The 14,046-nt window shown below is 50.6% G+C and overlaps 1 protein-coding gene across 1 annotated transcript; it reads left to right on the forward strand.

The window, feature by feature from the left end:
* Window positions 1-5,355: 5,355 nt before the first annotated feature.
* On the forward strand, window positions 5,356-8,697 carry CCDC177 (coiled-coil domain containing 177). The gene is made up of 2 exons (XM_012809868.2): window positions 5,356-5,657; window positions 6,564-8,697. Exon 2 carries the CDS (start codon window positions 6,592-6,594, stop codon window positions 8,695-8,697), a length of 2,106 nt encoding a protein of 701 aa, XP_012665322.1. The 5' UTR covers window positions 5,356-5,657; window positions 6,564-6,591.
* The last annotated feature ends 5,349 nt before the right edge of the window (window positions 8,698-14,046 follow it).

Raw genomic sequence — 14,046 nt, forward strand, 5'->3', positions numbered from 1 at the left:
GGGTCCGGGCTGGGGATTTGAACCCGCCACCTTAGGTGTATGTGGCTGGCGCCTTAGCCGGTTGAGCTATAGGTGCCGAGCCACTTTATTTTTTTTTAACAAATATTACCTTTTACTTGCTAGTATGTGTCCTAACTTTCTTCTTAAGGCTTTGGTTTCCAGAATTGGGAGTAGTTAATGTGTTAAGCTGTATACTGGTGTAGGTCCAATCAGGAGACAGAAATCACACAGTCATTTAAACAGAAGAAGCTTAAGAGGTGTGAAGACATGAAAGGGGAGTAAACATAAAGACAACACTAAAGATCCCTTAAGGCTGAGAAAGAATACTCAAGGAGGACAACATGGAAGGGACCTCTTTCCTCAAGATTGGGGTTCAGGCTTCCTTGGAGAAGATGTGGTTGCAGCTCCTTGGGTGACAGAGAAGTTTGCCCAGGCAGAGCTGCTCCACAGTTGTTGAGTGAGCAGGAACAGTCTTCAAGGGTGCAGGGGAACTGAGGCTGGTGAGCGGGAATCAGAGAGCCACTATGGGTTTAACACCTAGAGCACATGGTGTCCACCTTGGGAAGGCACAGGATGGTGGTCACTAGGGCTGGACCAGGGCTGCAAGGTTCCCAAGAGACTGCTCTGCACATGCAGCTGGAGCAGAGCACCACAGGATGTCACTAACTAAGCAGGCATCACCACACACAGGTGTCACTAAGCAGCAGGAGCAAGAAACAGCAAACAGCCCGGCAGAAAGGAACCAGGAAGAGATGTTGCTCCAGCTCCCTCTACTGGCAAGCTTTAATATTAGGTTCATTGTCAAGTAGCATAACACTTACAGCACATTATCCCACAGCAGGTGCTGCAGGGTGAATTTGGAGCTAGGAGGCAATAAATTGACAGCTGGCATAAACTGTTATCAGTCATTATAACAGGGGTTGGCAAACTTTTCCTGTGAAGAGTCTGAAAGCAAATAGTTTATGCTGGCTCAGCGCCTGTGGCTCAACCAGCTAAGGCGCCAGCCACATAAACCTAAGGTGGCGGGTTCAAATCCAGCCCGGGCCTACCAAATAACAATGACAGCTGCAACCAAAAAATAGCCAGGCATTGTGGCGGGCGCCTGTGGTCCCAGCTACTTGGGAGGCTGAGGCAGGAGACTCACTTAAGCCCAGGAGTCGGAGGTTGCTGTGAGCTGTGATGCCACAGCACTCTACCTAGGGGGATAGCTTGAGGCTCTATCTCAAAAAAAAAAAAATAGTTTATGCTTTGTGAGTCATACAGTTTGTCCAAACCACTCATGCCTGCCTTTGTTGTGCAAAAGTGGTATAGGCAATTTGTAAAATTGTAAGCGTGACTGTGTGCCAATAAAACCTGATTTATAAAACCAGCTGGTAGATTTAGCTCACAGATCATAGTTTATCAACTCCTGATGTAGAACTACAGAGTGAAAACACTGCTGTCATGCACATAGGATTATATTAGAGAGTAAGGGGGCACAAGTGCACAGACCCAAGAGGGGTGGGACCTGAACAAAAGGAATTTAAATGGAGATGATAATGTCTACATTGTAGGGGGTTTTGTCTAGAGTAGTGAGCTAATGTACTAAACTATGTGTACTTAATAAATTAGTATTTCTCTAAGGGTCTATAGAAGGCAAAATAACAGTCCATATTATGCCTTCCTCTTGGCTCAGAGGGGTTAAGAAATTCATCTGAAATCACACAGCCTGTAGAGCTTAAATATGAATTATCAAACTATCTGAGTCTTAAGTCCACATTCCTCACCATCATGTCCGCCATCCCACTCTCTTTTATTCTTTTATTTTTCTGAGACAGAGTCTCATTATGTCACCCTGTGGCATCGCAGCTCACAGCAACCTCAAACTCTTGGGCTTAAGCGATTCTCTTGTATCAGCCTCCCAGTAGCTGGGACGACAGGCAACTGCCACAACACATGGCTATTTTTTTTTGTTGTAGTTGTCATTGTTGTTTTGCAGGCCCGGGCCAGGTTCAAACCTGCCAGCCCCAGTGTATGTGGCCCACGCCCTAACCACTGAGCTATGGGTGCCAAGCCAACTATCTGCTCTTGAGTGTTTCCAAACTGAGCTGCTTTCCTTACCATCTATCATAACAACATTGGATTTAACACGTTTGATCTTTGGCAGGCTAGGACTTCCAACCTGAAGCATAATTCATCTCCTAAAATTTCCAAGGCATATAAAGATGAGAAGTGAGAGAAATCTGACCATTCCATGGCACCCCATTGATTAGGCCAGTTCTGCAGAAGTGGCTAGCTGGATCAGTGTCCTGTTTCAGGTCTCTGCAGGCCATGACCTCTCCTTCCATAACCTTCCCAGATAAAGAATCATTCCTTTATCAAGAGTAGAACATTTGCTGGACTTCCCCTTAAAAATTTGAAAGTACTACAGATGTTGATTCTGATCAAATCTGTACCATAAAGGTTGGGTGCAGTAGTTCATGCCTGTAATCCTAGCATTCTGGGAGGCCAAGACAGGAGGATCCTTTGAGCTCAGGAGTTCGTGACCAGCCTGAGCAAGAGTGAGACCCTATCTCTACTAAATATAGAAAAACCAGCCAGGTGTGGTAGCCCCATCTACTTGTGAGCTAGGATGATGCCACGGCACCCTAGCCTGGGCAACAAAGTGAGACTTTGTCTCACTAAAAAAAATCTATACAATAAGGTTTATTAAAATGTGTTGGTCTAAGTAAATTGCAAATAGTCTTTCCAATTCTGATAACAACCCTGGAAGGTAGGTATTATTGTCCCTGTTTGACAAGTATGAAAAGTTCTTTCAGAGAGACAATCAATCTTCAAGAGAGGCTATTTAATGGTATTCTATGTGAGGAAGAGAAAAATGAGGTTTGGAGAGAATGAGTTGCCCATCTCCCCAGATGCTCAGGTTAGTGTGGGAATACAATGCATTAGATTCATTTTAGGATCAGATGGAGCCAGGTCCAAATCCCAGCCTCATCTCTTACTTGCCATGTGACTCATTGCTCCTTTTCTCTAGTAAGAGCAATTCTTTATGGGTTTCTGGCTCTTATTCTGGATATTTTTCAAAGGTGTTTGTATAGCAAATATCCTTGGATGATAGAGATAGTGTCTCGCTCCAAAGCAAAGGAAAGATTTACTTGTTGTCCAGGATAATAAATATGTTTCCCTCTGGGGCAAGTGTTAAGCAAGTTTGCTAGAAACACCCTTTAAAAGATGAGGGTTTACTGGGCTTGGGGTCACCCAGCTGTGATATAAACTCATTGCATGTGCCATATCTACCTGGGCCTACCTCCGCATGGCCTACTGGACTTGAAGAGGAAGGGGAGCCAACAAAAATATAACCTCATGCTGCCTGCTATACTATGAGTAAACAAAAAGTTATTTGTTTCCGAGCCTGGAGTCTCCTGTCTCCTGCCAGCATCTATGTGGCAGCTTAACTTGGCATGTAAGTAAGGTAAAATTTCAAACACTTCACAACTTTTGGAGGGAGGCAGAGACAGCATCTCTCTCTGTTTGCCCCAACTAGAGTGCAGTGATATCATCATAGTTCACTGTAACCTCAAACTCCTGGGCTCAGGTCATCTCCTGCCTCAGCCTCCTGAGTAGCTGGGGCTACAGGCATAAGCTAAACACCTAATTAATTTTTCTTTTTCCTTTTTTTTAAATTCCTTCTTTCTTTCTTTCTTTTCTTCTTTCTTTCTTTTTTAGAAAAGACAGAGTCTCATTCTTGCTTGGGCTGGTCTCAAACACTTGACCTCAAGCAAGTCTCCCACCTTGGCCTCCCAGAGTGCTAGGATTACAGGCACAAGCCACCTCTCCCAACCTCACCATTCTTACTTGACACTACCAACCAAATGTATAAAAAAAAAAAAAAAAAAATCAGTTACTCTCACTTTCTCACCTCCCATTGCACCTCACCTTCCTGTACTTCGGTATCTGCCCTAGTATAACACGGAGCTGTTTTTGCTAGTGTTACCAAAGACTGATAGCAGCCCCATTTCAGTGGGTATTTGACTACAAGTGAAATCCTTCTGCAGACCCTAACACTGGGAGCACATTTTCCATCCTTCTGCAGACCCTAACACTAGGAGCACATTTTCCTGAAGTGCCTCCCTGTAGCTCCCACAGACCACACTTTGCTACCTGTCTTTACGGGCCCTCTTCATGGATTCCTTTTCCCTTGGCAGCCCCACCAATGCCCGGCCTGTCTCATTGCTTTGCCTGCCCTGAGTGAACTTGCTGACACTGTTGGTTTTAGAAACCTCGTATATGGTGATGATGCCCTAATTTTAGCTCCAGTCCAGATCCCTGACACAACCTATGGGCCACCTGCTGAGCAGGTCCACCTTGAACTCAAGAACTTTGAACAGGTATCTGTCCATCCCTGGCCCTCCGCACCAGATAATCCTCCCTCCTGATCCCACCCTCAGTTTGTGCTACATGCAGCCCCGTCATTGTTCCAGGCAGTCATCCTTTGAGTTTTTCTTCTTTGTTTCCAGAAGCCATATCCACTGCCCATCAGGCCCAGTCCTCCTACTTATATTCTCCCTCTGGTCTCAATTCTTCCCACCTGGGGTGACTGCAGTGTCCAACTAACTGGGCTTCCTGTCTCCTCTTGGCCCTTGTAAAATCCATTGTTGCCAGAATTATGCTCCTAAAATATAAACCAAATCACATCTTTTCCCTGATTAAAACCCTTGACTTTCTCCTCACAGCCTATCTGACAATGTCAAGGTTAATTAACACATCACTCACCAGGCTCTCTCATGTTAACTCGCACCCACTCCTGAACCTCCCCCCCTTGAGTATTCCTCCCTTATGTCTCCTATGGCCACTACCACTCAAAATGGAAAGAGGTGGGGAGGAGATGTCGCAAAATAGCATTCACTAAATGGTGTTAACTGCTTGTAATTTTTATTATCTGAAACCAGAGTCATAACATGTTGCATTAAACACCAGTTGCACATGTTCACCTGCCTCAAACCCGTTAAGTGTTCTAAGTTTTTCTTTAAAAAAAAAATTATAGTTTCCATCAGGCACCATATTTCTACCCAATTATTCGCTATCAAGTTTGTTTGCGCCTCAGGGTTCCTTGAAAACAAGCTGAGCAATTCCTTTATTCTGCCCAGCTGAGGTGCTGAAAACTAGGGTTTCTTGACGATGTATCCATTTATGCCTATGGCTATATCTATCTATATATGTGCATAGTACATGTACACGTAATGATTATATATTATATTAATTTTTTTTTCTCCTTCGTCCTCTAAGCAAACCAGCCAACACCCCAGAGTGTCCAGCAGGAGGCGCCGAGGGCAGTGTAAGACCTGCGGTACCTTCACGTTGTAGAGGTGGAGATGGATGCTGCAGCGATGGAACCCGGCTTCCTTTCTACACAATCAGTGTGAGGGAAGGGAGCGGAGCCGCGTTATTTTAGGGAGAATTTGTCGCACTCCAGCTCCTACACGTAGGTAGTGTCTGGGGCGTGTGCGTCCCGCTCGCCGACCCCATGGAGAGACCCTGGTGGTGGCAGCTGGGGCTCCTTTCTTGGCTGCAGCCGGCAGTAACCCGACCCCGCCGGCACAGAGACTGAAGAAGAGCAGGGGACGGCGGCGAGCTGCGAACAAAAGCCCTTGGCGCGGGGCCACGGCCCAGAACGTGGGGTAAGCAAACCGGTCCATGGACACGGGAGATGCGGGGGCTGGCGCTACCCGGCTCGCTGCGCTCCGGAAAGCCCACCCCGCCAGCATGCGGTGGGGGGGACTCGGAGGCACCCGGGGGCAAGCATCTGAACCCAGACTGGGGTGGGTGGCATCGTTAGCACGTTCAGATTCGGAGATCAGGTGCATCCGAGAGGATGGAGGTGCCTTCTCAATCCCCAGAGAACACCCAGTGGATGGCAGGGGCGAGAGCGGGGGACAGAGGAGGCAGATGGAGCCCCTAGTGAGCACTGTGGGAGGTAGGGACAGGAATTGATCATCCCTCCAGGAGGGCCTTTGGGAAATTCTCTCATTCCTTCCATCACCCTTGGGCCCCTGCCCTGGTCTCCTTAGGCAGTGGGAGATGAACCATAAACTTCCTCCCTAGGCAAATCGGGTCCCCTCAGCAAAGCACTTTGGGATGAACAGGCCTCTTCCTTTTTTGTTCCCGCAGAGCTGCATCCCAGCAGCCCGCCTTAGCGACAAACAAATACGCTAATCCTCCCGGGAATCCTCCAGCGCCTCCCTCGCTGGCCGCTGCCTGCACCTCTATCTTTTCATTTTAACTTACAGCAAGGCAGGGGATGAATCTAGCGGGCCGGGCGCCCAGAGGAGCCCCGCCACAGGCCTCCGCCCCGCATTCCGGGGCTCAGGGAGATTGAGGCTGCTCTCTGATCAGAGTGCCCGCCCCACCCCCACCCCGCCCTGGCGCCCAGCCGGAGTTTTCCGACATCGGCTTTATGATTTACGTTCCAGCAGGCTTCTGAGCCTAATCCGAAAGCGGATTAAGTTGGGAGGGGGTGAATACGGATGCGGAGGGGGGAACTGCTCTCAAATGTATTCCTTGACGTCCCGCCTTGTCATCCACAGAGATCCCAACAAAGGACGGGGCTCAGCCATGGTGGACCCGGTGCCTGAAGAGGAGAAGGCGGCAGCCGAGCCCGTTGGCTCCGGAGAGGACGGGGCGGCAGCGTCGGTGCCCCCCGACGCCCAGGGCGCCCAGCAGCCCACGGCCGCCTCGGCCTCAGCCTCAGCCTCCGCGGCAGGGCCCCGCAAGGCTGAAGGGCCATGTGCCGCAGGAGAAGGCGGGCGGCGGGAGCAGTCCCCACTGCTGCACCTGGACCTCTTCAACTTCGACTGCCCGGAGGCGGAGGGCAGCCGCTACGTGCTGACCAGTCCCCGCTCGCTCGAGGCCTGCGCCCGCTGTGCGGTCAAGCCTGTAGAGCTGCTGCCTCGGGCCCTGGCCGACCTGGTGCGCGAGGCCCCGGGCCGCTCCATGCGGGTGGCCACCGGGCTGTACGAGGCGTACGAGGCGGAGCGGCGCGCCAAGCTGCAGCAGTGCCGGGCCGAGCGCGAGCGCATCGTGCGTGAGGAGAAGCGGCGCCTCTTCACCCCGTTGGGCCCCGCGACCGCCGCGGCCTCAGCTCCGAGCGCCGGTAGCAGCAGCAGCTGCAGTAGCACCAGCCTTCCAGCCTCGCCCGCACCACGTGCGGCCCGCAAGGCATCGCCCAGTCCCTCCCCAGCCCGGACCCAGCCCCCACCAGCAGGTTCTAGGACAGGCAGGAAGAGCCACTCGCTGGACTCGCTATCCCGCCGGCGTGAGGGTGCCCTCAGCTCCGAGTCTGGCGCATCGTCGTCCTCCTACAGTGGGGAGAGCCTTCGGGAGCTTCGCTGGCCTCCACGGGCTTCGGCCAGGAACAGCTGCCCGGCGGGGTCAGTGTCCTCCGCCCTCAACCCTCTAGGCCGCCCATCCGCCCTGGCCCTGGTGCCAATCACAGGCAGGAGCTTCAGCCTCGGTGACCTGAGCCACTCGCCACAGACCACTCAGCACGTGGAGCGCATCGTGCGCCAAGTGCGCACCGAGCGGGGCCTGCGCGGGGTGCCCGAGCGCGACCGGAAGATCGCGGCGCTCATGCTGGCGCGGCACCAAGAGGAGCGCCTTTTGCTGGAGCAGCGCGCCGCGGCCCACGGCCAGTGGGAACAGCAGCGTTTGCGCGCGGAGCAGCGGCGGGAGCGCGAGGAGCGCGAGAAGCAGCGCGCGCTGGAGCAGGGCCGCCGGGCTTGGGCCGCGCAGGTGGAGGAGCGGCGCGGCCGCCGAGGCCGCGAGGAGCGGGAGGCGGCGAGGCGGCGGCAGCGGCAGTTCGAGCGCAGCGAGGAGCGGCGGCGGGAGCTGGCGGAGCGCCAGAGCCTGCTGCGGCGGGAGAAGGCAGAGCGCACGGCCCGGGAGGACCGGATGCGCAAGCAGCAGCAGGAGCAGAACCTGAAGCAGCGGGAGGAAGGCCTGCAGGAAGGGCGGGAGCGAGCAGACCAGGTCCGCAGGGAGCGAGCTCAGCGCGCGGCACGCACCAAGCAGCGACAGGAGGGCCAACTGCAGAGGGAGAAGCGGGAGCTGAGCCGGGCGGAGCGGGCGCGCCATGAGGCGCTGCGGCAGGGCCGGGCACGGCAGCAGCAGCAAGAGCGAGAGGGCCTGCGGAGCTCCCTGGAAGCCAGCTTGGGCCGCGCGCAGGAGAACTACGAGCAGCTGGTGGAGCAACGCACCCGGGAGTTGCGGGAGCGGGCCCGGAGAGAGGAGCTGCAGGGTCGGCGGGCCAAGGAAGCGGCCGAACGCAAAGAGCGGGAGCATCAGGCGCACCTGGAGGCGCTGGCCCGGGCAGGGGAGCGACGGCTGCAGCATGCGACGCAGGTGGCCGAGGAGGCAGTGCAGCAGAAGGCGCGGCGAGTGGGCCAGAGTCGCCTGGAGAAGGAGCGGGCCCAGCGGGCCAACAAAGAGAAGGTGGAGAGGGACGAAGACTGTCGCCGGCGAGAGCTGCTCCAAGCCATCGGGCGCAAGCTGGAGCGCAGTGAGCAGCTGTCGCGTGAACGGCGCAGTGCGCTTGAGAGCTCCCGTTCCACAGCCCGGGCCTCCTTCCACGTTCGCGAGAAGGTGCGCGAGGAGACTAACACGCGCTCCTTCGACCGCATGGTGCGGGAGGCCCAGCTGCACGCCAGCCTGGATCGCAAGTGACTGCAGCTCCTTACCTGCCAAATTGGCACACACAGCCTTGTGGGGCCTCCTTTGGCCACTTTGACCATGCATGGGAGACCCGTCAGAAGCGTAGTATTGTAACCTCTCCAGGCTTCTGACCACTGAGGCAAAGAGAGGATGGACATGTGGGACCTGTCCCCTGGGGCCCCTTCGTTTTTTAAAAACTTAACTTCGTTTGGAGAAGACATAGCACAATCTTTGGCCACATCCACCCTTGGTGGCTCCTGCACCATTCCTTGCCAAACTTCCTGATGTGTTTCTTGGGCTGGAATAGAGAGGAGCCGGGGGAAAGAGGCTGGTCAGGCCTGGGAAGAGGGTCCCCTTAGGAGAGAGTGCAGAAATGGTTCTCCCCACCCCTCTGCAGTAGTCGCCCCAAGCACCTTTCCTATATTGGTGTCTGAGATGATCCCGTTTCACCTTCATTTTTCAAAATATGGCGAGTCGCACAAAGCCTGGAGGCCTCCCAGAAAAGCGCAGCTCTTCCAAAGTGTCAAGCCACGCCCAAGAGGCCTCGAAAGCTATTGATTTGTGTATATTTGACTCTTAATAAGCCACCCAAGCAAATTCTCATCTTAGTTCTGATAGATTTTCAGTTGAGTCCCCTAGGTTTTCTAGTTGGACAATCATCTGAAGACAATGTTCAATTTGTTTCTTTTTCCCCACTCTCTCTCCTTATTCTACCAAGTGTCACAGGAAATTGCTTGGTTTGGTGCTGCTGTTTAGCTTTCATGGAAGCCTCCAGCCCCTGTAGGAGGCAGTTCCTTCAGCAGCAGTGTTCCACCTAATTAAGCTTCCTTGCAGGGTGGTTTCAGAGGAGTGGGTGTCTGATGCCGCCTCTCAGTGCAGGGCCCACTCCACGAGGACAGCAGCCATGCCTTAAGAAGCAGCACTACCTTATGTGCCTGCCCAGGCCATTCCTGCCTGAATCTCCAGCCTTGGATGCAGTCTCAAGGGTGGGCCCCAGAGAGTTTGGAGAGTAGGATTCCCTCTGTGAAGGAATCATCTCAGCTGCTCTGAGGACAATTAGGGTATCCTTGGCTGCTTTACTGTGGTGGCTGGAGAGCTGGAATTGCCTCTTTGTTGAGAGTTGTGCTCGATATTATTGGCAGTGTATCTCCTTCCCCTATCCCCCAGGAAAAAGAGAGTCTTCTCTTAAATTTCCTGGTACCCTCTCACCTATGACTCTAAGCATTTAGTCAGTTTCTCCATGCCTCACCTTTCCCATCTGCAGGATGGGGCCATCAGTATTCCTCTCCAAAGTCTCCTGGATCCAAAGCACCGCTTCAGTATTATTTGTTGGTCTTCTTCGTGCCTTTCTTAACCTGGAGTTGGGAGGCAGGCAGACTACCGTTAGCCTAGTTTTTTTCTGGGACTATGGATTCCTGGCATTGGAAGGGACAGTGCATCCAGGACAGATGGTCATTTAGCCTCGTGGGGGAAAAACTTGCAATACCAACCAAGACACTCCCTGGTCGAAAAAGTTACATTTAGTTGTCATCAGGCAATTTTAACCCTTAAGAGGGTTTACCTTCCCTAAAGCTATAATTGGCCCCCTGCCGTAACCACTCTTTGACTCTGCCTTCATCAGGGAAAGTCAGAAGGAAAACACCACTTTTACATTAAATCAGGATCAGGAATTAAGTTACCAAAAAAAAAAAAAAGGAATCAGGGTAGAGAACTACTACATTAGACATGTTTTGTGTATATTCTGCTGAGCAGAATTATCCTTAAAAGAACGGTTACTATTTTTTTTTATAAAAGGCTGGTTATTACACACACATACACACACGCACATACATACTTCATCAATCCTTCCCCCCTACCCCATCACATGCCAACAGGTATAACAGGGGTATTGGGTAGAAAGAAGCAGTCCTTAGGTGTCATGCTTAAGATGTGAAACCAGAAAAGAAGCTGTGTACCAAGGTTTATTTCTTGAATGAGTGAATTTTTCCCTAAAATTTTCTTCTTGATAACTAGGTTGTCAGTGAGTTGTAATCAGTGGTATTGTCTGTGAGTCAGGAGCATTTAACTGAAAGGATAATGTGATTTTGATTCTTACCTTGTGGTTCTTAAGTTAGTAAAAAGCTTTTGAAACCTTCATAGATCTTTTCACCCTAAAACCACTTACTTCCAAAGTATGTGCATTCCTCTGAGGAGACAATCTGTGTTTTTGGATAGGGCACTAAAAGGTAAATAGGTGATCTTACCTGGACCTCCACCCAGTTCGTTTGTTGATTTACTGAGTGACTTTGGGTAGATCCCCTCTCTGTGCCTTCGTTTCCCCAATAGGGATCATGATTTCTGCCCTCTCACATAAGCACTGTGAGGAAGAATCAGAATCCAAGCAGTGTTCCCAGTTCTGTCACTCTGGAACTGCAGGCGCAGTTGCTATAAACAGGAAGGGTCATGTGACTATACTATGGCTAGAGAGTGTAAGGTGCTATCAAGACCTGGTGAAAGGAGTGGTCTTGAAAAGCACATTGCAGATGATAGTGTTACACATGATGCAGAAGCCCAGGCCTGAATGTCACCAAATTAGAGGTTTGCACTTGGAAGCACACTGTGTAAAGGCAAAAACTTTTAGATTCTTAAAATAAAACCAGAAATCCATGTAGCTGAGTAGAATTAAGCAAAAACAGAAGCCAAACCTAGTGACGGTAAACAACGGTTCCTTCAAATTCTGGACCATCCACTAGAATATAAACCCACTTCTACATTTTAGAATAAATGTCCGTGTTGCTTCCTGAGGAGAAGCAATTTCCAGAATTTTTTCTGGGCCCTTTATTTATTCTGAAATGCAGCAGGAGAACGTTGGAGGGGAAACAGGGATGGTGGGTGGAGATTGGCTCTTGATGCATGTTCTGCTGGGCAGAATTGTCCCTAAATAACATTCTAACACGTGCTCAGAATTTGCCTTAGAGAACCACGGGAGTTTTCTTACCATCCAGGAGATTGCAGCCTTGATGAGGCCATAGACCTTCACATTTACCCTCTTGGGACATCCCCATGTTTGGAAAAGAGAATGTGAAGTGGGGCGAGGAGGGATGGGAAGAGTTATAAGAAACTTTAGTTGAGTTCCTTACCAAGTAAACAAGCAGGACAAAACCATTTCAAATGACATCATCCATGAAACTTAGTTCAGTGTCCTGCTCAGGCAATGGCCAACCCCTGTGTCATATCTGGACAGGAAGATGGAAATTTCCTTTTGAAAGCCCACAGACTGAGTGTCTAGTGGGGGCAGTAACCAAGGCAAAGATTCTGTGGGACAGTGAAGATGTTTTAGAAAATACAGTTTGTGTTCAACCCATTCTTTAAAGTCCACCACTTATTATTTCTTCTCCTTTAAAAAGTCCATTGAAACAGAGGTGACTCTACATAAGAAGCTGTATCTAGTTTGCCATTGAATCCCCTGTGGTGCATGTTTCACACCTCACATATAGTAATCACTAAATACTGGCTGCAGAGAGTGCTAGAAGGATGGATGAACAAATGAATAGTGGAGGAGAAAGGTGCCTCAAACAGGTAGGCAGGACTTCATGCATTCAGCAAATTCTTTGAGTACCTGCTATGTGCCAGGCACTGCTCTTGGCACTGGGGAAATGATGTCTCCAATCATTGCACCCTGGAGACCATGTATGCTGCGATGTCATGAGCAGATATCTTTGTTTCTTTCCATGTTGAGCTTAACTATGTTCAAACCTTTCCCACTTTCTGGGACAAGCCATGTAGTCAATCATCATCTAGTGACTGTTGCTCTTTTTCCCTTAGAGGAGCCTTAATTAATCAGACCAAATTCATGTCATGCACTTAATCAGCTTTAAACTACAATAAAAAGAAAGAGTAATTACCTTCAAGGGCATTGTCTGGCATGCCTTTAAGAGAGGCAGCGCAAATAATGATCATGGACCCAAGCCTCAGGCAGCATGGAGTCCCAGTGGACCAGAGCACTCGCTCCATCATTTGTTCTTGCTGAAATAAGAAAGTCAACATCACAGAAGCATTTCCAGTTTTAAAAGCCCCAACAAAAGAGAGATTCTGGTCAATGCTGAATTGATGAGAAGGTTTGGTGAACCAGAATATCCCACTTCATAAGCTTTCCAGGTAATTGAGCCCATAGGCAGACTATGATGTGCGGACCTGCCTTTTCTCCACTGTGTGACTATGTCTCTACTTTGTTTACCCTAGAGCAACAATTGGCAGAGGAACATACAGAAACTTGGCATTTCTTGACACAACCTGGGAAGTAGTCTTCAGAGACCCCAGGGGCAGGAAACTCAGTTTCAGAAATGTTGCTTAGGCCTTATGTGTGGCACATTTGGGCTTTGGGGTCTAACATGGCACCCAAATATTATACCTGAGCATATGCTTTGATTAAGTGTGTTTTCAGGCAAGAGCCCCTATCACTTCTCACACATGGGTGTTACACAAAGCCCCTGGCACTGTCCTCGCAGCTCTCCCAGCCCCATGCATCTCCTCAACAAGCCCCCAGCCCCAGCCCTTCACCACTGTCCCTGCTGCTGCTTTGGTCCCCAGCGGGTCGGGGCTAGGACAGCAGCTAGAGTTAGCATAGGTGTTGGGATATAGGATGTGGGGAGCTTTCTTGCTGATAACATCATCATTTGCGGTTTTATTACTTCTCGATCCATCAAACACAGTCACGTCCCACATGAGCACAGAAACCCAGTCTAAAGTGATTTTTAAGTTCGCTGCCATTCTGAAGTATTCATGCCTTTCTTCCTCTTTACTAGTACAGGATTGATGGCACGTGTACATGTCAGACACTCCCACAACTCACAGGACTATCAGAAAGATGATTCATATCTACTGCATTTGAACACACGTGTGTATGTGCAGAAGCACGTGACCCTACTGATCCCACCATGAGCATTCTTTTTTTTTTCTTTTTGAGATAGAGTCTCACTTTGTTGCCCTTGGTAGAGTGCTGGGTGTCACAGCGCACAGCAATTTCAAACTCTTGAGCTCAAGTGATTCTCTTGCCTCAGCCTCCCACATAGCTAAGACTACAGGTACCCACCACAATGCCTGGCTATTTTAAGAGACAGGGTCTTGTTCTGGCTCAGACTGGTCTTGAACCTGTGAGCCCAGGCAACGCACCCACCTCAGCCTCCCAGAGTGCTGGGATTACGGGGTGAGCCACTGGGCCCAGCCTGCATGAGCGTCCTTGCAGTGTTGCAGTGTTCTTGCAAAGGGAGGGAACCTGTAGGCATCTTACTCTTCCAGGGAAGAATAAACTCTGGAAAGAAAACTCCCCTTTGGTGGGGGTCCACTGTTTTCACCTACCTCTAGCCCCAGAGCTCTGACCCA

The sequence above is a fragment of the Otolemur garnettii genome, unplaced genomic scaffold (genome assembly GCF_000181295.1).
Source record: "Otolemur garnettii isolate 467f Iridium unplaced genomic scaffold, OtoGar3 scaffold00115, whole genome shotgun sequence".
Lineage (NCBI taxonomy): Eukaryota > Metazoa > Chordata > Mammalia > Primates > Galagidae > Otolemur > Otolemur garnettii.